The 13695-nt window shown below is 62.0% G+C and overlaps 3 protein-coding genes and 1 long non-coding RNA gene across 9 annotated transcripts; 1 reads left to right on the forward strand and 3 right to left on the reverse strand.

The window, feature by feature from the left end:
• Positions 1-3: 3 nt before the first annotated feature.
• Positions 4-2959, reverse strand: PAGR1 (PAXIP1 associated glutamate rich protein 1). 2 transcript variants are annotated; one of them, XM_072836435.1, is made up of 4 exons: positions 2819-2959; positions 1973-2474; positions 1706-1788; positions 4-423 (listed from the first exon to the last, which is right to left on the reverse strand). In XM_072836435.1, the coding sequence occupies exons 2-4, from the start codon at positions 2452-2454 to the stop codon at positions 224-226; spliced, it is 765 nt and encodes a 254-aa protein (XP_072692536.1). In that variant the 5' UTR covers positions 2455-2474; positions 2819-2959; the 3' UTR covers positions 4-223. The 2 variants fall into 2 exon arrangements, with proteins under 2 accessions (XP_072692536.1, XP_072692535.1); XM_072836434.1 differs by lacking the exon at positions 2819-2959 and having other exon boundaries at positions 1973-2731.
• Positions 2960-3099: 140 nt separating this feature from the next.
• Positions 3100-6885, reverse strand: PRRT2 (proline rich transmembrane protein 2). The gene is made up of 4 exons (XM_072836433.1): positions 6686-6885; positions 5064-6030; positions 4536-4668; positions 3100-4368 (listed from the first exon to the last, which is right to left on the reverse strand). Exons 1-4 carry the CDS (start codon positions 6700-6702, stop codon positions 4358-4360), a joined length of 1128 nt encoding a protein of 375 aa, XP_072692534.1. The 5' UTR covers positions 6703-6885; the 3' UTR covers positions 3100-4357.
• A 1069-nt stretch (positions 6886-7954) lies between these two features.
• On the reverse strand, positions 7955-13128 carry MAZ (MYC associated zinc finger protein). 5 transcript variants are annotated; one of them, XM_072836430.1, is made up of 7 exons: positions 13002-13128; positions 12265-12351; positions 11325-12181; positions 10861-10924; positions 10414-10585; positions 9377-9600; positions 8825-9065 (listed from the first exon to the last, which is right to left on the reverse strand). In XM_072836430.1, the coding sequence occupies exons 1-6, from the start codon at positions 13035-13037 to the stop codon at positions 9398-9400; spliced, it is 1419 nt and encodes a 472-aa protein (XP_072692531.1). In that variant the 5' UTR covers positions 13038-13128; the 3' UTR covers positions 8825-9065; positions 9377-9397. The 5 variants fall into 5 exon arrangements, with proteins under 5 accessions (XP_072692532.1, XP_072692530.1, XP_072692531.1 ...); XM_072836431.1 differs by lacking the exon at positions 9377-9600 and having other exon boundaries at positions 7955-9065; positions 13002-13121; XM_072836428.1 differs by lacking the exon at positions 13002-13128 and having other exon boundaries at positions 12265-12517.
• LOC140638678 (uncharacterized) lies at positions 8895-10557 on the forward strand. The gene is made up of 2 exons (XR_012035683.1): positions 8895-9580; positions 10051-10557. It is a non-coding gene; the product is annotated as an uncharacterized lncRNA (long non-coding RNA).
• Positions 13129-13695: the final 567 nt, after the last annotated feature.

The following is a 13695-nucleotide window of genomic DNA, read 5'->3' on the forward strand; positions in this document are numbered from 1 at the left end:
AAATAACTTTGTGTTTTTTTTATTCTAGATTCCAAAAATTCAGCCCAGGTCTCCAAATAAATGTTCAACAGAAAGCATAAATACACACACATGTCCTCTTTCTGGCAAGGTGCGGTGTTGGGAGCTTGGGAGCTCTCTCCTCTTGCCCAGTTCCCAGTGCCCAGAGTTAGGGAAGGAGAGCCCAGAAGGTATAAGCTCTGCACGCTAAAGGCTGCAACAACACTCAATATTTCCGTTGCCGGGGGAAGAGTGTGCTCCCTGAGGACCGGAGCGGGGGGCTGGTGGGGCTGGGGTCCTCTGAGTCCAGGCTGAAGAGATCCCTGCCAGTACGAAGGATCTGCTCCTCCAGCTTCTTGTGTCGCTTCATGTCTGAGAGGACCTTGTCTAGGCGGGCCTCCCGTTTCTGGCTCCGGGCGGAACTTCCTGGAGAAGAGGAAGGTAAGAAATGTGGACGGGAGTGAGGTGCTGTGCTCCAGACCTGCCTACATATTACTCATTGCTTAGGGAGCTCATTAAACAGAGATTTTCAGGTCTCTGTCACAGAGGTTGTAGGATTTGAGGTTGGGCCTCAGATGGGGTAAGCAGTAAAGGGCTGACTTACAAGAAGGAGCCAGTAATGTGAAAACCAAGGTAAAGATATCCAGGCAGGGGAAGAGCAAGTGGAAAGGCCCCAGAGCAGGAACAGGGAGGTTTGTTCAAAGGGTATAGAGAGCTGGGGTATGGCAGGGAGAAGGAAAGTTGTGGCTCAAGAAACGACTCTGAGGCCATGATGAAAGTTTGGATATCTTAGGTCAAACGGAAATAAATTATCTTTGGAAACTTTGGCGGCCCAAAAAAAGTCAGGGGGAGTTGTGGTGTTTGGATTCCCTCTTGATATGCTCTTTCCCCCAACAATGGAATCCTTTGGAGAATTTTAAACCAAGTAGTGACATGATTTATATTTTGAAAGGATCATTTTGGTTGCTGAGGAGAAGCAGGGAGGCCAGTTACGAGCCATGGCAAATATCCAGGCAAAAGAAATGATGGCTTGGGGGTGCCTGGGTGGCTTAGTCGGTTGGGCTTCTGACTCTTAATTTCAGCTCTGGTTGTGATCTCAGGGTTGTGAGATCCACCCCTCAGGATGGGTTCTGGGCTGGGAGTGAAGTCTGATTAAGATTCTCTCTCTCCCTCTGTCTCCCCTGCCCGCCTTCCCCAGAAATGTCCTCTATAAAAGAAAATAAAGAGAAAAGAAATGATGGCTTGGATGAGGGTGTGGTGCTGAGGGTGGAGAGTAGCAGATGAGCTTGGAAATGTGGAGGCAGGGCTAAACAGGACTTGCTGCTGGTTTAAATGCTGGGGTGAGAGAAAGAGAAATCAAGAATGGCTCCAACAGTAAATTCCAGGAAGGCACTTGGAGTGTGAAATCAGGTCAGATTAGGAGATATACACAGTGGTACAGGGATAAGAACGGAGAAGACTTGAACTTCTAGGGAGATGGAGATAAAAGGAATGGGAAGCATGATAGAACCATCTGTCAGTCTCATAAAGAAGACAGGGTATCTATCCAAGCTGTTAATGATGGCACCGCTTGGTGAATGCTCTCTCCTGCAGCTACAAGTTGTGTATAGCAATCAAGGCACCAAACACAGGCCTCTCCTCAGGAGTCGCCTTTCAGGTCGGTGGGAGTAGAGGTCCTTTACCTCCCCCCTACTCTCCCCCTTTGTACCTGGGGTGCGTCTCCGGTCAATCAGGGAGTCCTTTGGGGTCATTGGCTCATCATCAAAGTCAAATTCTGTAGGCATGTGCGGTCTGGGACAGGTGGACAGAGTGAAAAGTGAGGGTGGTCTCCCCAAACACCCCAGCCTGAGGGTCTCCCCCCACACCCCTTGCAACCCTCTACTTTCCATGCTCCAAGGTCCCACCTCCCCTCCCAATTTTCTCTTGGCACCAAGAGAGCAAGCCCCAGCAACAAAGTGTAAGGGTGTGCCCTCACTTTTCCTCTTCCTCTTCTTTGGCTTCAGGCTCCTCATCCGATCTCTCCTCTTCACTCTGGGCCTCAGGTGTGGGTGGCCGGCGGGGCAGGATCTCAGCCTGAAGCTCCAGGGTACCGTGGGCAGCCAGAAGTTCATAGAGCCGCTGGATTTCGGACGGGGGAGGCATCCAGGCCTGCCCATCTGCGGGCAGCTCCATCTCCTCATCGCTGCAGGGTACGCACCAGTCTTCGGATTCTCCCTTGGCATGCTCTTCCCCTTCGGTGCAGGGGGCTTCTCCCTGCACCTCCTCGACCCCGGGCCCCTCAAGCTCGGTCTCCTGCTGGCCTCCTTCCCCCTCTTCCTCGGCTTTATTGGCCGAAGCAGAGGAGCCTCCGGTATCCTCCACCGCCAGAGCTTGGAGGCCAGAGGTCACCTCCCCTTCTTCAGACAGGGGCGCCGCCGTGGTGGCCGAAATGTCTCCATGACCACGAACAAGGGACATAGGCTACTAGGGGAGGGGCCCTGCGATGGTAGGAGATGCAGGAGTACTAAACCAGGGGGGTCTCCCGCCCCCGAGGGACTGGGCTCCCCAGGAGTTCAGGGAATGTCTCCAACCGGGCTCCAACAGCGGTCCCAGCGACGAGACCGCCGGTTCCCAGGAGGGGGCGCTGAGTCCCCTCCAAGGACCCCGCCCCACCGATCCAGATCCGGTACTCCGAGATTCCTAGGGACCAGCGGAAACCACTTTCTGGGCCGGAGAGGGGGTGGAGACGCTCTTCTCGCCTTCACACCGCCCCTCTCTACACCGGGATCCGGCGCCCTCTCCCCACACCTCGCAGTTCAGCCACCTCAGCCGCCGTACGCACCTGGAGCTAGGACCCGCCTCTCGGGCTGCGCAGGGTCACGGTACGCAGGCGCAGATACGGCGCGGAAGGCTCCGCTCTAGCCAAAGCTACTTAGAAAAGGAAAGCAAGGGGAGGATTGCACATGCGCAGGTAGGCTCGGGCACAATTGGCTTCGACCCACAGTAAAGATGGCCACCGGGACGACGCATGCGCATACACCCAGCAGGCTCTGCCCGAAAGGGGGCAGTACCGTGGGCCCCGGCGGCGGACAGACGTAAGGACTAACTGAGGCTAGAGGCGAGTCTCATGCAGTCTCCGTTTATTGGTGTTTCAGACTCATGCAGCATCCGGCATACAAAAAGGGAGAATCTGTTTGATGTATCTTTTTTTTTTTTTTAAAGACTTTTAGTGTTTTTCCAGCGCTTTTTTTTTTTTTTTTTTTTTTTTAAAGAAAACAAAACCCGCCAACTCCGAAAGGCATCGTAGCTCGGTCCCCGCCTCCCTAGCGAACTGTCGCGTGCAACAAACCTCCCTAGTCCTCTTGGAAAATAATTATAGAGCTCCCCGCCCTTCACTCGCTCCCTGCATCTAGGAGCTTTGGTCCTATTTCGGGGTTCTTCGTTACAATGCACGTGAATGACCCCAGCCCCGACGCCTTTAAGAAACTCGCAGAGCGAGTTTAAAAGCCCAGTCGGGGCGAGTCAACTCGGGCTGATCTGAAAGGGTCAACAGCCGCGCCCCTTCCTCCTCCTCCCAGGTGCGTGCTCAGAACCCAGCTAAGCAACGGTGCGCGACACCCCGCACCAGTTCCCAGACAAGACCTGGCTAGCCAGCTCTGCGACCCAGAGGCGCCCTGGGGGCGTCAGGACCTGGGTGGTCCCAGCAGAAAACAGTCGGAACGCGGCGGGGGAGCCCTCCCCTGACACCGCTGCCCTCCCCCAGCTGATCTAAGTGCTGGAGTTTTTGCAGAGAAAACGGTGGCAGGAGGGAGGAGGAGAGGATCCTGAGAGGGGATAGGAATGCTGAGGGGAGAGGAGGCAGGAAGAGGAAGGGGGCAAGGAGTGTGGAGGGGGAAGGGGAGATAATAAAGGGGAGAAGGAAGAAAGGAATGGGGAAGGATGCCAAGACAGTGAAAGTTGAAAGGGGGACACTGGGGCAGAGGTGCAGGGAATTGGGGAAGTTGGGAGGAGTGCAGGGAGGCTGGGGGGAGATGCAGGGAGGCTGAGAGCAGAGAGTTTGGGAGACGTTCAGGTCAGGGAGATTTCCAGAAGTGCAGGAAGGTTTCTAGAAGTGCAGGGGCAAGGAGTCCAAGAGGCGAGGGGGAATGCAGGCAGAAGTGCAGGGAGGGTGGAAACAGTGCAGGGAGAAGAGAGGCCTACGGTTGGCACAGGAGCCTGGCAGGATGCAGGAGCAGGAAAGAAGCTGTAAACAAGGCCGCTCAGGCTCCCTTGGTCCCTATGGGTGCGGGCCTGGGCCATCGATTGGGCTCCCCCCAGGGGAGGATGGGCCCAAGGCAGCTCCCAACAGGAAGAAAAGTCTTGGAATGCAGGGCAGAGCCCCTCACTTATACACTGTGGGAGAGGAGAGGGAGGGACAGACAGAGACGGTGGTGGGGAGAGACAAGGAGAGACAAAGGAGAAGTAGGGAGGACAGACAGGAGAGAGCAGGGGCAGGGGTTAGTAAAGCTGCCCTTGCCAACCCTTCCATTCCTCCCGGCCTGTCCCAGACCCCCACTCACCGCCTAAGTTGATGACGCAGGAGGCGATGATGATGAGGACCCCCCCTACCAGCGCCACGATGCTTAAGAGCTTGGCCACGCGGCCCAGACGCTGGGCCCCATCCACGTCCCCCTGCTGCAGGCTGTTCCGGGACTGGGGTTAGGGTGAGGGGTGGGGCACCATGGGCCCAGGTCAGGAGAAGGCAGCCCAGCAGGGATCAGGTGAAAGAGTTGTCCAGAGGAGACGGGCAGGCCCCCGTGGACAGTGGTTAAAGGAGGAAAGAGGGTTGGAAAGGCAGGGGGAGGAGGGCAAAGGTCAGCAAGGCTGGGTAAAACGTGTCTTGACATCCCTCCCACCTGACGGGGGTAGGGCAATGGTGGCTCAGACGGGAAAGTCCTAAGGAGAGGCTAGAATAGGCCCCATACTTGGGAAGTGAGATCCATGCAGAGAGGAGAGGGAAGGCAAGACTACTCCTGGGGTTTTTGTCCCAGTGCTGGCAGGAAGCTGGGAGCCACAGCAGGCCTGGGCCAGGGTCCCATGGGGCTCACCATGACAGCATAAGCGAAGGCCACGATGTTGACAGGCCACATGGGGCAGAAGCAGGACAGGATGGCGAGGATGATGTAGTCCCGAGGTTTCTGGGTGCCTTCACCCCCCTCCACCCCAGACCCTGCCAGTTGGGAGCTGGGGTGGCGGCTCAGGCTACCTCGGGGAGATCCTGGGTGCCCACTGTGAGCCCTTCCTAGTCGGTCCTCCTCAACCAGCTGCTGTAGCACTCGCGGAGGAGCCCCATTGGCTGGGTGGGTTTTTGTTGAGGGTGGCGAGTGAGGCTGGGGGGCTGGGCCCTCTTCCCCACCGCCAGCCTGCAGGGGAACCACTGCCCCATTCTCTTGCTTTTCCCCCACACTCTCAGTCAGGACCTCAGGGGTGGGGTCCTCCTGGGTGGGGGGCTCTGGCTGAAGATCTGACTTGGGGGTGGGTTGAGAACCTGGCTGGCAATCTGGCTGAGGGTCTGACTGGGGGTCCAACTGGGGAGCAGGCTCTGAGGCTGGCTCAAGCGGGGCCGCAGGCCCCAGATCGGAACCCTGGTCTGCAGTGACCTCTTTATTCACTTCTGGTTTGGGTGCTGGCTCTTGGCATGCTTCTTCAGGGCTAGGGATGGCATTCGATTCCCCTCCTGGGTTTGAGCTGAGGTCTCTAGCCTGAGCTGTTTCTGGGACCCCAGTTGGGGTCTCTGTGGTTTCTGGAGCCAGCCCAGCCTTAGCTTCTGAGTCCACAGGGGCCCCAGTGATGTCTGGGCCTGGCTGCAGGGCCTCTGGCTCATCTGGGACCCCAGCTGGGACCTGGAGAGGGCCAGTTTTGGCTTCAGAATGGCCAGGCCCTTGTCCTTGGGTTTGGGGACCCTCTTCTATCCCCTTCATCTCTGAGCCCTCAGAGCTGCTGGCTGCCATCTTGAGAGGGGAGAGGGGAGAGGACCTCGCTGGAGAGGCTGGAGCAGCAGAGACAGCAGCAGTCCTGAAAGAGGAGGAGACAGGTTTGGTGTGAGGCGGAAAGAGGTGGCTCTCAGCACTGCAGCTGGAGAGGGCTATGCTGTCTTAGGGCCAGCCTTGGGCTGCCCCTGGGGAGAGGAAGAAAAGTTGGGGTTTCCTTTGCCTTGGGGTGGGACATCCCTGGGGAGGAGTGCTCTGCTCAAAGTCTGCTTGGAGAGCCCTGGGAAGATTAACCCTTTTGTAAACAGGACCCTCCCCATGGTCTCTTCCTGGGTCTCCCCGACAAGATCCAGACTCTGAGATCCTAGCAGATGCCCCAGCACCCCGAAATCAACAAGCTGTGCAGACGCTCGTACACTCCGACAGGCAGACAGGCACACCGGGCAGAGGACCGACATTTACATTCCACTCCCTCTGCATCCTCCCTTCCTCCCTGGGCGCCCCGCCGGTGTTTTCTCACTGCGCGTCTGGGGCGCAGACGCCCCCGCCCCTCCCTGGGGGACCTGGGCTGCTCCTCTGAGCCCCTTCTCAGCCCCTCTTGCAGGGATTCCCTCGCCCCCGGGGGACGGCGCCTCCTCCTCCCATCGGCGTGGCGCGCCCAGCACCACCGGCCAGTCCGCCAGGCGCCTGCATTCCGGTGCAGCCCTCCCAGCGTCCGCCGTCTGTCCGCGCACTCCTACCCGCAGCCTCTGTCCATCCCCGTCTCACCTCGACGCCGGCCTCGAGACTGCTCCCGCTGCTGCTGCCACCGCCGCCCCGTTGCAGCAGCCGCAGCCCGGGAGGGAGCGAGTCAGCGAGCGAGGGAGGGAGGCGGCGGGTCTCCCCTCCCCTCTGCTCGTCCCCTCCTTTCGCTCCTCTCAGGTCCCCTCCCCTACGCTCCGCTGCTGCCGCGCACCGCCCCCGCCCCTCGCTCGCCTCCCGCCCCTCCCGGCCAGCCCCAGGGAGCCACGCGTGCCAGGCCCCGCGTTACCCGGGCAACCGGCCGGGTAACCACTCGCGCCCCCTCCCTGCCCCTTCCCACGCGCGCCTCCTGGGGGTGCCCCCTTCCCAAGCCCTGGGCCCCTCCCGCCAACGGTCACCGGGGTGTCCTGGCAGAGGCGGGGGGCTGGGGGAGACGGAGAGGGGTCTGCGAGGAGACAGGACCTGTGAGACAGGCGGGACCCGGTGGTGGCACTCCTACAAGCAGAAGGCGGGGAGGGGAAATGAGGCAAAACTTGGGGAGGCTGCTCCAAGGAGGAGCAGGGTGGGGTTTTAAGAAAAGGGAGCCTGCAGTACGGGAAGTCCCTCTACCCTCGAGGAAGCAGCAGCAGAAATGGGTGCTGGAAGGCTCCCGGGTCCCTGGAGCAGGGCTCAAAAGGGAATTCCAGGGCCGAGGCTGCAGGGGCAGTCTGGAACAGGAGGGGGCTGGGGCCCTGGAGCCCCGTAAATGCTGAATGGATCACACCAAGAGCGAAGGGGACGGGTGGGGGAGAAATGCAGTTCTTCTCGGCACCCTCAGGGCTCCCGGTCCCAGGGCTGACTTCCCCATCCTTTCTGCAGCTCCACCACCCACTGTCACCTCTCAGGGCCTTAAGGATGTGCAGGTATTCGGCTGGGGTCTGAGCAGCAGGCAGTGTGTGAGTCGGGGAGAGCAGCATTTTTGTGTGGTAACTGTTGGGGTTTCTGACCCTGGCCTCTTCAAACCTCCAGTGGCTATTCTGGGACTGCCCAGATTGGGTATTCCGGGGAGACCTGGGAGTCCTGGAACCTGCTCTCCAGTCACTGGAGCCTCAGCCCCACCCTGAATCAGGCTTGCAGCCACTGGTGCTGCCTCTGGTGAGGGAGGAGCCAGCGCCCCAGAGCCACACAGGGCAGGGCAAGGCTGGGACTGATACTAGACCCGCAAGAAACTCCTTGGGGGTGGGGCAGAAGGCTTGGGGAGAGCAATTCATCCAAACCAGAGTCAGAGACAGGTTTTTATTTAAAATTTATTGTAATGGGGTCCGCGCAAAAGGAGGGGGTGAAGGGTGGGGAACATGCAGGGGACACAGGAACACGATGACATGGCCAGGGCCACAGCTTCTGTCGTGGGGGAGAGGGATGAAAAGAAAAGGCCAGGGCTGGAGCTGGGGTGGCAGAGGGACGGGGGAGACACTGTGACTGCATTCCCCCCACCCCCAGGAAGCACCTCTAGTCCCTGGATCCCCCCATTTACCCTGGCACCCTAAAATTCCATCTCTTGTCCTGCCTCTGGCCCTAGTGGCTCCTTCTTTTGCTCCCCTTGACTTGTTTTCCCCTGACAGATTCTCAATTAGGACGATGTTTAGGGGCTGACCCCAAACAACCTCACCTTATGAAGGTACTACTGTTGCCTTCCCTGCTTCTGCCCCTTCTCCAATCTCACCTTTTCCCCTCTCTGGGACAGAATCTCTGATTCCCCTCCTTCCTCTCCTCCCTCCCCCTGGAAAAAAAAAAAAAAAAAAAAAAAAAAAAAGCACCAACTCCCCAGGGAGGGGCAGCAGACAGTAGTGGGAGGGGGAAATGGGAGGAGGAGGAGAGCAGGGACCATCAAGGAGGTGGCTTGCAGATCCCGGGCAGGGCAGGGGGCTACAGAGAGGAGAGGGGAGTGAGGGCAGTGGCCGCTCCTGTCCTCTGCCACCCCTGCCCACTGTCCAGGGGGCTTCAACACAACCAAGGGGACAGGTGTGTGTGGGGTCAGGTCTGATAGGAGAGAGGAGCAGGAGAAACAAATCTTTAAAACCTAGCGAATTCCCCCTAAGAAACATCTCTTCCTCCTTTCCTTCTGGAGGCTCCTTGGTTGGTGGGGAAGTAGTGAGGAGTTGGTAGGAAGAGAGAGGGGAAGAGGAGACGGTACCAAGGGACTTTCCTCCGCTTTCCACTCTCCCCACCACCAACCTGGAGCTCACCAGGGCTGGGAGGGAAGTGGCTGAGAGCTCACAGGCACCCCCTCGGCCCCGGAAAGGGAGCCCACAGCTGTGGGGGGGGCTGCCACTGCTGCTGCTGCCGCCGCTGCTGCTGCTGCTGCTGCTGCCGCCGCCATAGGACAAACCTCACCAGTACCTGCACAGAGAGAAACACCAGGAGATCACAGCGCAATCCGATCGGCAAGAGCCTTGCCCCTTGCCCCAGACTCTTTCCCAGACTCCCTCCCCTGGGACACAGCCGTTGCTCACTTCCTGTTTGGTCCCCAAAGGCTTCCACCTGCATCCTTACCCAGTTCTCCTGCAGGGCCCTCCCTGTCCCCAGAAGTGTCCCTAACTTCAGTGATGGATGGGCATCCCTGGCCTTCCTGAGTTCCGCTACTGGGCACTTTGAGCCCCCTCGTCCCACACACCCCATCCCACCCCCCCCAGCCATGCCCCACGCCTTGCCTGGTGGGTGCGGGGTCCCCCTCAGCAGGTGGGCTGTGGCTGGGGGGCGTCTCCCGGGACAGGGGGGGCGGCCCCCCCCAGATGGGTCTGCATGTGGCCGGCCAGCTGGGCAGGGGTCTTGCAGTGCACGCTGCACAGCTTGCACAGGATGCGGTCAGCCCGCGGGGCCTGGAGCCCGTGGTCCTTCACCGCGTGGATGCGCAGGTATGCTGCTGTGGTGAAGCCTATTGGGGGGGGGGGTGGATTGGGATGGGGGGATGGGGGGTCAGCCAGGCGGAGACCCCAGAGACGGGGTGGTTCTCCTAGGCCGGGGACGCCCTCCTCAGATGGCCCTGTCCTCCTCCCACCACATCCTTGGTAGCCTGGGGCCAACTACTCTCTTGGGGCTGGTGGAACATCGCCCCTCCCTAAGCTTGGGGCCTGGGTGAGTGGTGTCAGCTTCTCAGCCTTGGTGTCCACAGAACCTATTTTCTGTGGCTAGGGGGACCTCTCCCGGGGTGACAGGCCACTGATTTCTAGCCACTCGAAGAGTTGACCCTCAGCAGAGACGGCTGTGTCCCCTCCCTCCAGGGCCCCATACGGTCTCATTCCAATTACTCAGTCAATCTGTGAAGCTGTATAAAAGCAGCTTTCTGCTACTAGGGCAGGGTGCGAGCTTGTTAATCCCCTGCCAGCATACTCCACTTGCCCCAGAAGCCAAAGAGCACACCATTGTGGATGCACAGCTGAAACCCTGCCTTCCAACCCTTGGGAACTGGCTCTCTTGACTGCTCCTTGCTCCTTTCCCAAAGCAGCCGAATCCTGCTCCTCCTCCCCACCCCCAGAGGCCCACTCTTGCTAGTAGCTCATCTCCTCCAGTCAAGACCTCTTAGAACTTAATGAGGTTCGGTCGTCGGATGTTGTTCCCCTTGCTTCCTAAAAGGCTCTAATAGCCGTGAGCTCTTGGCTACAGCACCTTTAACCCACATCTGTGGAAGGGCCTCTGGCTTTGCCCCTGCCCTTTGTCCCTGGCCCTCCCAGCATCCCTCAGCATGTACCTTTGTTGCAGAGCTCACAGACATGGTGAGGGCCCTGGCTGTGCACCTTCATGTGGTCCGAAATATAAGCCGAGCTCAGCATCTTGCCACACACATGACATGGCACCTTCTCCTCGTGTCGTACTGTGTGCGCTCTCAGTCGATCCTTCGTAGCAAAAGCTGCCTCACATTTCTGGGGAGGGGGGAGGGGCGTGGGGGTTGTCAGGAGAGTTAGAGCTTCGGGGAGCAGGGAGAGGGGAACAAGAGGTTAAAGGAATCAGAGCCTTGGGGATCTTTGATCTGTAGGAAATGGGAGTGAGATGACAAGGTCTTGAAGAAGGGATGAGAAAATGGAGTGAAAAAGCAAAAAGAAAAGAGAGAAAAAGGGGGTCTGAGAGGCCGAGCTCAGACAGCTACAATGAGGATCAAAATCATGAAAACCGGGAAAGGAGGAGGCGGGCTTCCTACCTCACATTTGAAGGGCCGTTCTGTTGAGTGCACTTGTCTGACGTGACTGTTGAGGTGATCCGGCCTGAGAATACGTTGGGGTTGGGGTTAGGGCCCTGGAGTGTGGACGTGCTCCCAAATCTGCCTAACTTAGCGCAACAGGCCCTTCCAAAGACGCCCGCAATTCGCCCCGACCCGAGGCTCCGGAGTCCCGGTGTGGCAGGAAATCCCTCCCCCTGCCGCAGGGCGGGCTGCTCCTCCTCCCACGCGAAGCTTTCTTACAACCGGAGGACCCACCTCCTTGGCTAAGTACCACCCCCCGCTCCCTGGTAACCGGGAGAGGCTTTCCTCCCTCCTCCCGGGGAGTGGCTCCCGGTCCCCATCCTCAGAAACCGCCTCCCTCCCCGCCAGCCAAGGCCAGGCCACCTCCGTTGCCGTCCCTCCCTCCCCACCCGCCCAGTGGGCGGCCGAGGCCCCGTGCACACCGGGAAAAGCTCTTGCCACAGTGGGAGCAGTTGTAGGGCTTGTGCACAGCGCCGTCATGTGAGCGCACGTGGTAGCTCATGCGGTCCTTGCGCTTGAAGCGCTGCTGGCACACCGGGCACTGGTAGGGCTTCTCGTCCGAGTGCGACAGCTTGTGTCGGTTCAGATGGTAGACGTCGCGGAAGGCCTTGCCGCACATCTCACAGGCGTGGTTCTTCCGGATGCGCTTCCCCGAGGCGGTCGTGGTCACCACGCCACCCGCGGCCACGGCGGCCGCTCCGCCGCCCGCACCGGCTTCTCCCCCTCCCCCGCCGGCTCCGCTCAGCTGGGGCACGCTCAGGAGACTCAGGGGCACCATGGTGGGCATCTTCATAGCACCCGAGGGGACCCGGCCGGCCTTGGCTCCTGTGTGGATGGCCTCGTGCCTCCGGAGATTGTAGCCGTTCTTGAACTCCTTGGCGCACAGGGCACAGATGTAGGGCCCCTTGCTCTTTGTCTTCTTCTCCAAGGCAGATGCGACCGGGGCCACGGCGACCGTCGAGGTTGGGGCTACGACGGCGGTAGCCGCGGCTGCGGCGATAGTGGCGGCAGAGACAGGGGGCGCGGCCTCGGCCGCGGGCGCCGACACCGGCGGGGGCGGCGGCGGGGGCGCCGGCGGCTGCTTCAGAGCCGCTGTGTCCACTGTGGAGGCGGCGGCCGGGGCCGGGGGCGCAGCAGCGACGGCGGCGGCGGCAGCAGCTGCTGCGGCGGCGGCCGCGGCGGCGGCAGACTCCTGGGCGGCGGCGAGAACCGGGAGCAAGTCCACCTGGAGGGGCTCGGCCGCCGGGGGCTGGGGCGTGGGTGGGGGCGCCGGCGCGGCCTGCGAAGACAAGGCGCCGTGTGGGCCGCGGCCGCGGGTCGGCGCCCTCCCGGCCCGGCCCGCCACGGCCGGCCCCTACTCACCTGGAATGGACTCTGGGCGCAGCCCTGGGAGGCAAAGAAGCGGGACTGGAGCTCAGCCCCGACCTGCAGGGGGTTCTGGGCGTGACCCTGAGGTGGCGGGAAGGAGTTCATGAGGCCGCCCACCCCCCGGGAGTCCAGGCCCAGCACGGGGAAGGGGGGGGCCAGCAGCGTGCAAGGGAACACGGGGAACATGGCCTCGGCCACGGCGGGGCCCCCGGGGCTCAGCGGGGGCCGGGGGCGCGGGCCGCGCGGGGCCCGGGCTCGGGGCGCCGCCCCCGGCCGGCCGGGCTGGGCCGCGCCGAACGCATGGCCCGCGGGCCGCCCCGCCGCCCGCGCACCCCGGCCGGCGGGAGGGAGGGAAGGAGGGCGCCTGGCGGGCCGCGGAGCGCGGCGGCGACGGCGGCGGCGACGCCCCCTGGGTGGGGGCGGGAGGCCCCGCGGGGCCGGGGGCCGGGGGCCGGGGGCGGGGGGCGGGGGCCCGGGCGGCGGCGGCGGCGGCGGCGGCGGCGGCGGTTGGAGCCTGGCGGGGCGGGGTGGGGGGAGCGAGGGAGCAGCCTCGGCCCCCGCCGCGCGCGCGCCCAGCCGGCGCCTCGGGGAGGGCGGGGGAGGGCGCGAGGGAGGGAGGGGGACAGCTGCGCGCGCACCGGGCGCGCGGAGGGGGGGTGGGACGGGAGGGAGGGCGGGCGGGAGGGGGTGTGGGAAGGGGGGGTGGGGGGGCGGGGGGAGGGGGTTGTTACCTGGAAGATGAAGCTGCTCCAGTTGCCGGGATCCATGGCGGAGGGAGGGAGGGAGGTGGCTCGCGCTCACCCTGGGGCGGGAGGAGGAGGAGGCGGCAGTGGGGGAGGGGGAACCCAGGGAGGAGGCGCGCGGGGCGAGCGGGAGGGGGGAAGGAGGAGGAGGGTGGGGGGAGCGGAGCACACTGCGCGCGGGGAGGGCGGGCGGGGGGCGCGAGGACACACAAGAGGCTGGAGCGGGCGCGAGCGCGAGCGCGCGCGAGGCCAGCGGGAGGGGGGAGGTACGAGAGGGACTCTGGCGGGAGGAGGGACGGGGGAGCCACCCAGCAGCCGGAGTCGCCCCAAGCGCGAGACCCCTGAGACGGCCGCTGATTGGCTGACGATGGCGCAGGTGGTGGGCGCGCGGGAGACAGGGCGGCTTCTCTCTTCCCCCCCCTTCAAAGATTCCACCCCCCCTCCTCCCTTCTCCAGCGGCCGTTATTTCGCGCGCACGCGCATAAAACCGCTGTCGTTGCTGAGCGGGAGAACAGGGGAGCGCGCGCCGGGGGTACGGATGGGGCGGGGCTAAACTCGAAGCGCGCGCCCGCCTAACGGTCGCCGTCCGCGGGCTTTCGCGTTACTTTTTTGTTTCCTTTCGGCCACCGTCGTTTCCCCCTCCCCACGCCAGCGGTTTATTTACAATCCTACCCCGCTTCGT

Source organism: Canis lupus, chromosome 8 (assembly GCF_048164855.1).
Source record: "Canis lupus baileyi chromosome 8, mCanLup2.hap1, whole genome shotgun sequence".
Taxonomy (NCBI): domain Eukaryota; kingdom Metazoa; phylum Chordata; class Mammalia; order Carnivora; family Canidae; genus Canis; species Canis lupus.

Coding starts and splice junctions, on each gene's coding strand:
- PAGR1 (XM_072836435.1), bottom strand. CDS start 2,454: ATGTCCCTTGTTCGTGGTCATGGAGACATTTCGGCCACCACGGCGGCG. Junction 1,789..1,972: donor AAAGAAGAGGAAGAGGAAAA/GTGAGGGCACAC, acceptor CACCTGTCCCAG/ACCGCACATGCCTACAGAAT. Junction 424..1,705: donor TGACCGGAGACGCACCCCAG/GTACAAAGGGGG, acceptor CCTCTTCTCCAG/GAAGTTCCGCCCGGAGCCAG.
- PRRT2 (XM_072836433.1), bottom strand. Junction 4,669..5,063: donor CCTTCGCTTATGCTGTCATG/GTGAGCCCCATG, acceptor CCCTAACCCCAG/TCCCGGAACAGCCTGCAGCA.
- MAZ (XM_072836428.1), bottom strand. CDS start 12,456: ATGTTCCCCGTGTTCCCTTGCACGCTGCTGGCCCCCCCCTTCCCCGTG. Junction 12,182..12,264: donor GCGCCCAGAGTCCATTCCAG/GTGAGTAGGGGC, acceptor TTGTCTTCGCAG/GCCGCGCCGGCGCCCCCACC. Junction 10,925..11,324: donor TGTGGCAAGAGCTTTTCCCG/GTGTGCACGGGG, acceptor ACGTATTCTCAG/GCCGGATCACCTCAACAGTC.